Below are 12500 nucleotides of genomic sequence, written 5' to 3' on the forward strand. Positions count from 1 at the left end.
AGCTCGGCCTCGTCCTCCCACCTGCTGGACCTGGGCCTGTACTCACGGACCGACACGTTCCAGGACGAGTCCAACACACACACCCACACCCACACGCCCACGCCACCGCACACACACACACACACACACCCACTAGACTCCAACCTGACCACGCCCGACAGTGACCGCACGGGCCAGTCGCTCTTCGACTCCGACATGGACACCGAGGCCTCAGACATGGATCTGCTGAAGGGTTAACGTTTCCCACAATGCCTTGCACGGAGCCCTCCTGTACTCATTCGCCAAACTCCCCCCCCCCCCCCTCCCCCCTTCTCCTGCCTTCCTCTGGAAGAACAACCCTATGAGGGGTTGATGACTGCATCACAAAGATTACACAGATGATGATGATGATGATGGTGATGATGAAGATGATGGAGGTGGAGAAAACTAAAGCATTTAAGAATCAGGGGGGGAAAAGAAGGGGAAAATAGGCAGGAACTGAGAGAGAGAGAGAGAGAGAGAGAGAGAGAGCAAGAAAGAGAGAGAGAGAGCAAGAAAGAGAGAGAGAGAGAAAGAGAACGAGAACGGGAGTCAATGACGCCGTTGCTGAGTAACTCCGCCCATGGTCAGGTGACGTCCTCGATGCGGCCCGTCGTTGCTACGGCAGCATGTCCACTCCACCCCCCCCAGCCGGTCTGTTTTTAGAGTTTTCTAGAGTCCGCGCCTCTCAGATGCCTTCAGTTGGTCCAGATCTCAATATGCCATGAGGACGTTACTCCTACTATGCCTCCTAGTGACCATAGCGTCAGTTTGACATTGACGTGCTTCTTAAGGAATTCTACGGTACACGATCTCACAAACTCAACCCATGCTTATTGTGTGTGTGCTGTTTGTGAGCCTCTTATGCGTGTGTTGTGCGTGATTGGACGGGTCTACGCGCTGACCGTCTGGGCTACTAACCACCTCCTCAGCCCAGACGGCCATACTGTAGGTCCTGCACTGCATCTAGCCTTGATCAGCTCGGGGACCACGTTACACTGAACTAGCATGATCAATGGAAGATGACTGAACAAGTCTGAGAATAACAGAATGGGATACTTAAATTATGGGAGAAAAAAATAGTTATATCAACTAATATTAACACATTTGATAATCAATTCAGCAGTATAAATAATAGGAATGGTCATTAATACCTACTAGTGTACATGACGAGCTTGTTTCAGTGACATCTTGAAGTGCTTTTGCAGGGGTTTGTGCGGCTTTTCCCATCTCCCACTCTACAGAGAGCATGTGGTCCAGACCAGTGGTGTCAGAGGCCCGTTAGTGGACCTTAGTGGACCTGCCTTGCCTTGCGAGAGCCCATGCATGCTTACTGTCCGAGGGGCCTTCCAGCGGAAACGTCTGGATTGGACCGAGGAAAAACAAGGAATTACGAAAACACACAGGAGCCCCTGAGACGTGTGTGTGTGTGTGTGTGTGTGTGTGTGTGTGTGGTTTGAGCTGGGGTTTCTTTCACTGTTTATCCGTCCTCTGTAGTTTGTGTGGCATGTAAGTGTGTGTGTTTTTTTTTTTTTTTTTTTTCAGAGCAGTTGAGCTGAGCTTAACTAGTGAGGTGCCTACTGATAGAGAGGGCAAATGTGAGAGAGGGGGGTAAACACGAGAGGGTAATTAGGGGTGACCCTGAGTCTGGTGGAGAATGGCATGGGTGGTGCTGTCTGTGTGGTCTCCGGGTAGATGGATCTGTGCAGGTGTTTGTCAGGCATCAGACACCCATGCTGTCCATTGAGAGAGATGTTGCATACCTGATGCCTTTAGGAGCAATTTAGCAGTGACTTCTCAAAACCGCCATTGCGTTGGTCAGATGTTGGCCAGTCCCTTACAGAAATGCTTCAGTTGATGGACTGTGGCCAACGCATGAGAAATCCAGAGTCACGTGAAATTAATAACATTTTAGCTCAAATGTATTGACACGTGGTGCACAAAAAAAAAAGGGAAAATTTACAATATTACAATTGCTACTGAAATTTACCAGTCATCTACGAATCCAAGAAGCGCTGGTGTTTGTGACTGAAGTTTACTTGAGGTGAAGTCTCTTAAAGCCTTATGTTGGACAGCCACATGCCATCCCAAAGAGAGGGCGGTGCAGTACGTTCCTTCCTCCGGGCAGCGTTTTAAAGCGGCGATGATGCCCGCAGTAGGCCCGGGCAGCTGATGAGTGGAAATGTACCAGCTGTTGTGACAAAGCAGCGTCTCCTTAAGCGACCAGAATCGCTGCAGTCCACCATTCTCCGTCTGTTGGCTTTGTCCGCTCCGCTCATTCTCACAGCACTATTAGGTCAAATTTCTCATTCACATTGGTGCAGACTAGACACTCTTGAGTTGCAGGAAGTGACCTCTCCTCTGTCCCGTGCTGACTGTGCGTGCGCAGGGGTGTAGGCGCGAGGTCCTAAAGCCACCCAGGTTCATGTCGTGCTGTCGGAGGCGATTGATTCATCCATTTTAGACTCGAGCTTAGATCTGCGGGCATTTCTGAATGCTTCTCTGTTGTTATGATGGGAATGGGCATTACTGCATTGCGTGTCTGTGTGTGTGTGTGTGCACGTTGCTGTGTTCCTGTGTACCTGTGTGAGTATATGAGCACCTGTGTGTGTGTGTGTGTGTGTGTGTGTGTGTGTGACTCCATATGCTGCATGAGTGAGTCACCATCACGCATGAGCAGACAGTGAACCACAGGCTCGCAGTCAAGCAGAGATGGAGCTCAGCTGGGGTTGCACAGTCTGCAGCAAAGTGGCACAATAACACACCACACACACAAACACACACACACACAAACTCAGAAACACACACTCACCTGAAGAGGTTCTAGTCATTAGTGTATAATGCACCCCTCCCTCCCTCCCATGCCAAATAGACTGTGTGTGTCTCTAAGAGAGATGGAAAAGTGTGTGTGTGTGTGTGTGTGTGTAAGCTCTGATGGGAGAGCCAGGAGTGTGTTAGTGTGTAGTCGTTGCAAAAATCATGTACAGTTAAAAACACAAAAGCACAGTTGTACTGTGTGTGGTCATTGAACTGTGTTATGTTAGATTCATCTCGTCAATGCTTTAGTTCTATACTCTCACGTTCTCTCTAAATGTGTGACATACATACACAAATACACACACACAGATATGTACTCCTGCTATGTTCCAATCTGCTCTCTCTTTTCCTTTTCTTCCCTCTGCTTCTCTCTCTCTCTCTCTCTCTCTCTCTATCATCCACTCTCCACTGGTACTGCAGTGTGTGTGAGCATGTGTTTGTGCGTGCGTGCATATGTACGTGCATACTTGTGTGCATGCGTACGTACGTACAGTACGTGCGTGTGTGTGTGTGAGCATGTGCGTGCATTCGTGCGCGAGCGTGTGTGTGTGTACATGCGTGCGTGCCATCAATCAAAAGTACCGAAGGCCAGAGAAGCACACACACACACACACACAGCCTTGAGATTTCCTTTTTGATGTTTGTGCCTGATGTCAGAGCCAGTATTATTTTTTATTTGAATTTAATTTCTTATGAAAGAATATGTTGTTGTTTTTTAAAAATGTAAACAATGGTATCTATTGTTTTTAGACATATAATTGTTATTTAATTCAACGTACTGTATTATTTTGGTTATAGTTCTTTGATATTTTATGAGATTTGTTTTGCACTGACATTTTTTTGAATATATTTATTTTTTTCGGTGTTCACGATCTAATGTCTTTCTGACTAACTGCAGAAACTAATTCAGGCCGGAGTGCATAGGAGTGCAATACTTTGTTATTTGTTTATGTGTGTGCAGTTCCTGTTGTTGTGCTGTGAACGTAGAGTTATGCAGCAGCTGCGGCGACAGCTTGGCCAAATCCTGACCCTTGACCCGGAAGCAATTCCACCATCACAGCCCCATGTAAAACAGTTGACCTCATGTCATAGTAAAAGAAGACCTGTACCTTCCCTTGTGTATACAAGCTGTCCCTGATGTGACCCCCCCCCCCTCCATGTGACACAGTTTGGACTAGTTTTAAAGGAACACAGAGCTGAACACCACCCGACCCCTCCCTGACCCCCCCCCCCCTCCAATTAACTACAACCTCCACTGTAGCTCTGCTTTTGCTGTTTAGCTTGTAACTATGGACAACCAAGTAATGAGATCTCTCCTCCTCTCCCTCCTCTTCCTTCCTGGCCCCTAATGGACGAATCCTTCTGACAAACGTCAGAGATGCAACCCTCGTACCCCACCCCCTACCCCCTACCCCCCCTCCCTCACCCCCAAATGCCCACCACATCTGCCCACCAACCTTGTCTGTCGTGTCCTAGCCGTGCTGAGATCCATACAGTAGACTCTAGAGCCATTTATGCAAGCCTGTGTTGTGTGTGTCCAGAGTTGCTTGTGACCCCTGACCCTGACCCTAGTCTGGGTGATGTACTGTACATAGCGTGGGGAAGGAGCGTGATGGAACTGACCCTCTGTAACATAAGATGTACCAATAACTTCCTATGAATGTAAGATAGATAGATAGATAGACACGAGTGGCTGTGTGGAGAAGAAGTCATTAAATATAACAATGATAATTTTACCCTACCATAGTGAGCTGCTGGTCATTTGTGCACCTATGTCTGGCTTTCTCTTAAACACACACACACACGCACACATACGCACACACAGACAGACAGACACACACACACACACACACACACACACACACACACACACACACACACACACACACACACACACACACACACACACACACACACACACACACACACACACACACACACACACATTGACCCATCCTCTTGACCCACACGCACGCACACAAACACACAACCCCCTCTCAACTCACACAAACCGCACACACACACACACAAATGCACATGCACACACAGTTGTTTATAACTTTATATATCTGTATATGTCTGCATTCATTGATCCGTTTTCTAATCCACTGATGTTGAAGAGCCAAGAGATGAGGAGTATGAGCAAGAGCTAGCTACTGACCTCTGCTGGCCACCACCCGTCATGACCGCTCTTCTGTCCCATCAGAAACGCGTGTTGAGCGTGTTGTTTGTGACTCATGTAGATCCCTCCAGGTATTCAATCGACATTTTTCATGACCAGATGCATACGTATGATGTGGAGGCTTTGTCTTTTCCTTGGCAAAAGCTAAAACCAAACTACTATTCAGTGTTTCAGGAGTAAAAATGACACCTTAGTTTTGAGCCACTTCAATGGCTGAACAAGTGCTGAGGCTGAGCAAATGGGCCATGGCCCTGACCATTCAGAAATAAATATATAGAGAAATAAATTCTTCAATGGCAATTTTGAGTATTCACAAATATTCAAGAAGTATTTTGTGAAAATATATTTCAAATATTTTTTTGCTGTGAATAGGCCTATATGGGCATACAAAAATATACAGAATGTGAATGTCAGTAGGCCTATTGAATATATTGACCATACAAAAAAAAAAAAATATTGAAATATAATCAATCATCAATCAATTGATAATCTTTTTATATTGAAATATAACACACTGTCAATATGTTTCAATCCACTTATCAAATTTGGATAAGAAAATCAAATCACATCAACAGTATAGGCAGGGCAGTCACCACTCATAAGAAGCAGAGGAGAACATCCCAGGCCACAAAGTAAAAGTCCTGCCCTATACTCATTCTACCTGTACACTTAAGAAAGGTGATAACACTCATCTGATCTACCTGGCTGCTAATTAGGACGAGCTGGTTCAATAAATGGTTGGATGAAATACTTGGCAGAACTTTTACTTCCTTAACTTGGGATGTCCGTCTCTTCCCAAAAGAATCCCAGGAAAAGTAACACTTGGGCTGGAAACATTCAGGGGGCATGATTTTAATACTGCCTCAAGAGTCTGGCACTGTCTGCCTGGTTGTTCTAGCTGTTGGCTGTATAGCTAGGTACACATTCTTTTTCCGAACCAACAGCTCATGGTGACCTTGAGAAACAGAGTTATATGTGAAAAATAAATTAACAATTTAGAAACCAGTAAATCGTAAACTTAAAAGTAACAGGTATCAATCACATATAGTAACATATATTTACAGATCATTTAATCACTGCCATAATATTCAGGTTGTTTTTAGTACAGTGGGGGGAGCATGAGGTCAGGACTCAGATGCTCAAGAAGAGGAAATGCTATTTGCCTGCTGGGCCAGACTCTTGGGATATTGTGGATTTTACGTGGATTTCTCTATTTTTCCATCTTACAGTGAACACCTCTTCCCTTCTCAGCATTAAAATAAATGCATAATCTGGACGAGTTGTGTTGTGTTGTGTCGTAGCTTATACTGTACCTGTGGCAACTGCTGAAACTACCAGCAACAGCTGACAGCTGACATACTGGCTGACAGGCTGTCTCTGTACTCTGTATGGATGAAGTGATAAGATATTAGTGCGCCACGTGCCTGTGAGGAGCGCCCTCTGGCTGCCAGCATGAGTGGTGCGCCTCCTGCTGTGTTCCATGTGGAGATGCCTGTTTGCTCCGCTGGGCTTGTGTCTCCTCCAACCAAGCGAGCGCTCTACTGACATGTTCATCCTCTTCTGCTCTGCTGTCTACGACGATTTGTATTTGTTACCTATAAAATGAATGTGTTGAAAACAACACATCTCTGTGTCCAGATAGGGACAACATAGTCCAACACATTGTTTTTGTTATTTGTTACATGTGTTGAAAATAGCTCAACTTGGGTTAAAAACAACACAACTGAAAATAACATAACTTGTTTTAAACATATCTCTGTGTCCAGATAGGGACAACACAGTTTGTGTTGTTTCCAACATATTCTTTTGTTTTTGGTATCACAATTTGTGTTGAAAATATCACAACTACAGATAGGGACAACACAGTGTGTTGTTTCCAACACATTCATTTCGAGAGTGATACCAACATTAGAATATAGTAATAGTAGTCTAATATTGGCACTTGATATGATAGCAATGTAGAATCTCGATGCTAATTAGGCCTAATGATCAGCATTGTTATCATATCAAAGCAAAGTCCTAAAATAACAAAACATGCCCCATTGATTTGTAAAGATGTAGCCTCTATTACATATTTCAGTAATGCATCTATTCTATATTATAAGATTATCATATTAGTAAGTAGGCCTATATTATATACTTATACCATACTAGCAGCACTCTGCCACGCTAGCTGGGCCACTACTCAGGAACGGGTATAGTATAGTATAAGTACCGGTATATCATATTTATATTAGTAAGTATATTATATATACTACTAGCAACACTCTGCCACGCTGGGTGACTACTGGAGGAGCAGGTAGCCTACACAGGTTCTCTGATTCACTCAGGTTCAAATTCTCGTTTCAGATTTTCAAGTTTCAGTTGTCATCTTTAGGGAGGAAAGATCAATTAGAAAAATCAGTTTTGGTAATAAATCAAGTGGAAATGCAGTAGCCTATCTGAGATACTGACTTAGAGGCCAGGGTTGACACAAATCAACACTAGCTACAGCAGCCAAACACAATTGATGTGCAATGGCAGATATACAATTCATTACATCATTTGGATATTTCGCATGACCTACAAAACAAGATTGCAGACCTGTCATTTTTAAGCTCAACATATCACAATATTTCTATAATACGGAGAGTAAGGATTCAAGTCTTTGGATATGGCTAAAAGCAAACTAAGCCGTTGGACAAACGCTATACCTTTCCAGGGTAATTATTGTGCAAGTGAATCTCTCTTTAGAATACTATCTCTAAAGGCTTTATGCAGTCTTCTTTTATTTGGGTTGAAATGATCCATCTCTTTGGGATGTCTATAGCCTACATCACAGAGTCAAAGAGGTCGCTAGATGGCGCAAGAGAGACATGATTTAGATCATATTGCTTGGTTCAACAAAACCATGCTTACGGAAAGCTCTGCAGTAAGCTCGAACTCCAAAATTCGAGTAAAACAAACATGTGTAAATTCCAAAATCAACATTTAGATACAATGAAAAGGCTCGAAAGCATTAGGTTTCATCAACTCTTTGTCTAAAAGGTTTTAGGCCATTTCCATAATTCTCAGAATGTATGGTGGCTATAGGTTCCTTATTATTCTTTTAAACGAATTACGCATTTGAAAGGCTGAATGGCTGTGTTTGTAACCGGTGAACTGTGTATAGGAACCCTGAAATAAATTTGTTTGAGATGCAGATGCTGAACAAAAAATAAATTAGTTAAAACATCAACGCATCAACCACGAAAAAAAAAAACTAAATAATAACATAGGCCTTGTGAATGTTTACGCATAATCATATCCAATAACTATAGCAAAAAATGCTTTATAGCCTATGTAATCTCTACATTCTAGACTAGGTAAAAAAACAAAGCATACGCGTTGTCTTTTCTCATTTTCGGTCTCTCTCATGATGGGTCAGGCCTGACCGTCGGCCTATTTTGCCGATCAAATAAATATAAATTCAACCGTGTGCGATTTAGAACAGTGTGACCCCTTGACCCGAATGGTAGAGTCTAATTAATCTTAATTAAAACAGAATTGCTGCTGCAATTCGCTCAGGCAATGTTATGAACATTTGCATATTTTCAGCTTCAAACAGATATTTTTCTGGGATATAAAATAGCGAAGAAGGCAAAGGCATATAGCCTACAGCTAACCTTCTACGCTGTCTTCGTGATATAGCTAGGCCTACACAAATAAAAACATACCAATTCACACGTAGCCTGCTCAAGCAACAAGGGAACATATAACGATGGTAGCCTACCCTACAATTGAATTTAAATGCAAAACCTTGGATTGCCTACTTGAAGGTAGGTCAACATTTGATTGATTGATTTGACCACACAAGTGTTTAACACAGACTTAACAGTAAAACGATAAACATGCTTGTAAAAACATATTTTAATGATAAAACTGTTTCAAAATGCGCTGTAAAATATTTAGTTGAACAAAAGTCAATCGCGACTGCGTCCATTTTGTGCTGTGCTTTGGCACGTGTGATAGACAATAAACAAGAAAATAATACGACCATTAAATTACAACAGCAAAATCGTCAAGAGGCCCACATCACATCCCATGAATGATATGCTTGTAACGGCTGTTTTCGTTAATCGGACAATTGATTAACTGCTGTAGGCCTACAGGAGAGCAGAGCTCGTGGAGCTCTGACAGCCCGGCTAATGTGACGCGTGCGCAACAGGTCGAAGAAACTAATAAATACTGAAAAAGACACTAGGAGCAGACAAACAAACATTTCATCCGTCTCCCATACAAAACAACACGACTCCTCACACTGTCCTATCTTACAGAGGAGCAGACTGCAACAACTGAGAATGTAATAGGAGCGAACATTAGTTCCTTTTCTAGAATAATAATAATAATAATAATAATAATAATAATAATAATAATAATAATTGTTATTATTATTATCATCATCATTATTATTATCATTGTTATTATTATACAAAATGTTATTATTATCATTATTATTATTATTATTATTAGGCTTTTATTATTACTGTTATTATTGTATGAGTAGGCTGGTTCTTATGTAATAATAAGCAACTAAATCTTTAATTAAATAATAATTAAATATAAGCTAGGCTATATTTCAAAACCCGTTGGATCATCATAGTATTCGTGTGTCAAAATAGAGGAAAACTCCATTTAACATTAGCAACTGCCAACGGACACTCTCAGTCTTACAAACACATGTCAGTGTCAAAATTCAAAAACACAAATTCTCGCCGAGATGTAATGGTTTTCTTGGAAGATTTAAGAAGTGTCGACTTAAGTTGCAATCTATTTCTATAGGACATTGGTCGATTGGATAAGTTTACGACTCACTGGAGAGCAATACGTCTCTCTCTCTCTCTCTCTCTCTCTCTCTCGCACGCACACACACACACACACACACACACACACACACACACACACACACACACACACACACACACACACACACACACACACACACACACACACACACACACACACACACACTCAAACACACAGAGAGAGATTTTGAACAAATTCCAAGGTAGGCTGACAGTGTGTGAATTTCGGAGGCCCTCTCTGTGTAGTTTTAATTGAAGGAAATGTATATTAATTTTACAACCTAATAATAATAAGAAGAATAATAACAACAATAATAATAATAATAATAATATAAATAATAATTCACTAGTTTTATCTCATCGTCAATGAAGGCAAATAAGTGACAGTATTGTCGCCAGTGCTGGTCCCGTGCAATCCTGTTGATATGAAGGAAAGATGGCGTGAGGTACCCAACGCAGCTCCCGCCTCTTTTCTCACAGCTTTCGGGTCGTTCATTCTACGCGAACCGGGAAACGAGCATGGAAATCGGACTGGCACGGAGCACCGTGGAATAGCGTTTGCTTGTCACTCGTCTCCATCAAGACAGGCTTCCATCCACTCCACACCAGAAAAAAAGCTGTTGGTGTCTTGTGGCGTTGGTGTTTGTGAATCAATCCCTTGTATTGTTTGCCTCGCATCACTCACACCTACCAGCGGGTTGTACAAATTCCTTGCCTGTCTCAAATTCACGTACGCTCATTGACTGGCTCATTGAGCGGCGAGCTCGCTCGCGCTCTCTCTCCGTAAACGGGTCCAGTGAGTGAGACAACAAAGAGATGGTTCTGCATTTGTTCTGTTTTTGCACACATTCCTTTTCGCCGTCCGTGCTCGCGTGTGTGTCACGGAACCGGAGTCTGGGCTCCGTGGTGAGGCGGGGTGTCCCCGTAGGCATCCTCCGTACCGGGGAGCGGACCGCACGGGGTTGTCATGCGCTTCTCTTTCTGCCGCCGGTTACAAAACCAAACCCGCACCACCTCCTTGTCCAACTGTAAACTGTCCGCCAGCGACGTTATCTCCGCGCCTCCCGGTTTGGGAGATTTGAGGAAGTGGCTCTCCAGAGCCCCTTTGACCGCCACTTCGATGGAAGTCCGTTTTTTTCTCTTCCTGCCCTGCGCCGCGATCTTGTCCAAGCTCGTTGGACTCCCGGACGTGGAGTCCGCCTCCTCGAGCCACTTGTTCAGCAGCGGCATGAGTTTGCACATGTTCTTGAAGCTGAGCTGCAGCGCCTCGAACCTGCAAATGGTGGTCTGCGAGAAGACGTTGCCGTAGAGCGTGCCCAGCGCCAGCCCGACGTCCGCCTGCGTGAAGCCCAGCTTGATCCGCCGCTGCTTGAACTGCTTGGCGAACTGCTCCAGGTCATCCGAGGTCGGCGTGTCTTCGTCCGACTGCTCGTGGTGGTGACCCGAGTGCTGTTGTTGCTGCTGCTGGTGCGCGTGAAGCGGCTGCTGGTGGTCGCTGAGGTGCGGGCTGTGGTGGTCCTCGTGCGCGTCCTGGAGCGTGTGGTGGTGGAGACCCTGTTCGTCGGTGGCCCCGAGGCTGGTGAAGCCCGGTTGCGTGTACACCATGCCCTGGCCGTTCGACGTCGCCATGCTCGTTAAGTGAGTCGTGGTGACGGTGGTGGTCGTCCTCCACGGACGCGAGTCGTGATGGGTCCCCCCGTGCGCCACCGGTTGGTGCAGCAGGTGTGTAGGCTGCTGCGTCTGCTGCTGCTGCTGCTGCTGCTCGTGCTGCTGCAGACCGGGCGAGTGCTGCAGCTCCTCCCGGTCCCCCTGCAGCGCGGGCTTAATGTCCTGCTCACCGAGGGGGCTCGAGGGCCACGGCGTCCCCTCGGCGTGCGACAGCGACGCGATCCACTGGTGAGCATGTCCGAGCGGATGCGCGCTCTGCAGCGAGTAGTCGCCCTGCAGCAGGCTCTGCGTGTCGCGGTACGCGGCCGCCTGCTGCATACTACCGGGCTCCGGTGCGCTGGACGTCAGGATGCTGTAGTGGTTGGACGCGGTGGTCGCCATAGCTCCCGGAGCCAGAGTGATCGCGTGCATTAAAGGGGGGCCCGCGTGCGCCTTGACGGACACCTCTCTCCGCTGTTCAAGCCACCGGCGGCTCTCTCTCTCTCTTTCTTTCTCTGGCGCGAGGCCAACAAGGCGCAGCGGCACGCACCTGAGGTCCGCCTCACCCTGCTCCTCATTGGCCAGGATTTGGTTGACAGATGCGGTTACCCCTGACAGCACCCCTCTCATTGGCCACTAGAGACTGTGCACAAACACGCAGCAGTCCCGGGAACAATACTAGGAGCGCTGCAGCCTGGAAAAGACGCAGGGCCGTAGAGATGCAGGCAAGAGTGAGGTCCTCACTCAACTTTGGCCGAGGAGCAGCTCCACTATTTTATTTATCATTTATCATGGCCTGTTCCAGATTAGCCGATAAGTTAATGTTTTATTTCTTAACGGAAATACAGGGGGTTGGCAACAATGATTTCAGAATATACTTTGAAATTATTGATTGTCAATTATCCCCATACCTTGGTTATTTTGGAGAGTTCACCGAGTTTGAATTTGTAGCATACATTTTGTACAAATGTTAGATATATGTCGTCTTCGTGATCTTTTTAGTTGTCACCCTG

The 12500-nt window shown here is 45.1% G+C and overlaps 2 protein-coding genes across 2 annotated transcripts in view; one reads left to right on the top strand and one right to left on the bottom strand.

Moving 5' to 3' along the window:
* The window catches only part of faxca (failed axon connections homolog, metaxin like GST domain containing a), a 12130-nt gene extending 9713 nt beyond the window's left edge, over window positions 1–2417 (top strand). Inside the window, exon 6 of the mRNA XM_062551215.1 lies at window positions 1–2417. This exon is cut by the window's left edge and continues 107 nt beyond it. Within this exon, the coding sequence (XP_062407199.1) occupies window positions 1–237 (237 nt within the window). The 3' untranslated portion in view covers window positions 238–2417.
* Window positions 2418–10719: 8302 nt separating this feature from the next.
* On the bottom strand, window positions 10720–11889 carry pou3f2a (POU class 3 homeobox 2a). The gene has a single exon (XM_062551216.1). The coding sequence runs from the start codon at window positions 11887–11889 to the stop codon at window positions 10720–10722; it is 1170 nt and encodes a 389-aa protein (XP_062407200.1).
* Window positions 11890–12500: the final 611 nt, after the last annotated feature.

Source organism: Sardina pilchardus, chromosome 12, assembly GCF_963854185.1.
Source record: "Sardina pilchardus chromosome 12, fSarPil1.1, whole genome shotgun sequence".
Classification (NCBI taxonomy): Eukaryota; Metazoa; Chordata; class Actinopteri; order Clupeiformes; family Clupeidae; genus Sardina; species Sardina pilchardus.

Bases quoted from the DNA above. Each gene is read 5' to 3' on its own strand.
- pou3f2a (XM_062551216.1), bottom strand. From the start codon at position 11,889: ATGGCGACCACCGCGTCCAACCACTACAGCATCCTGACGTCCAGCGCA.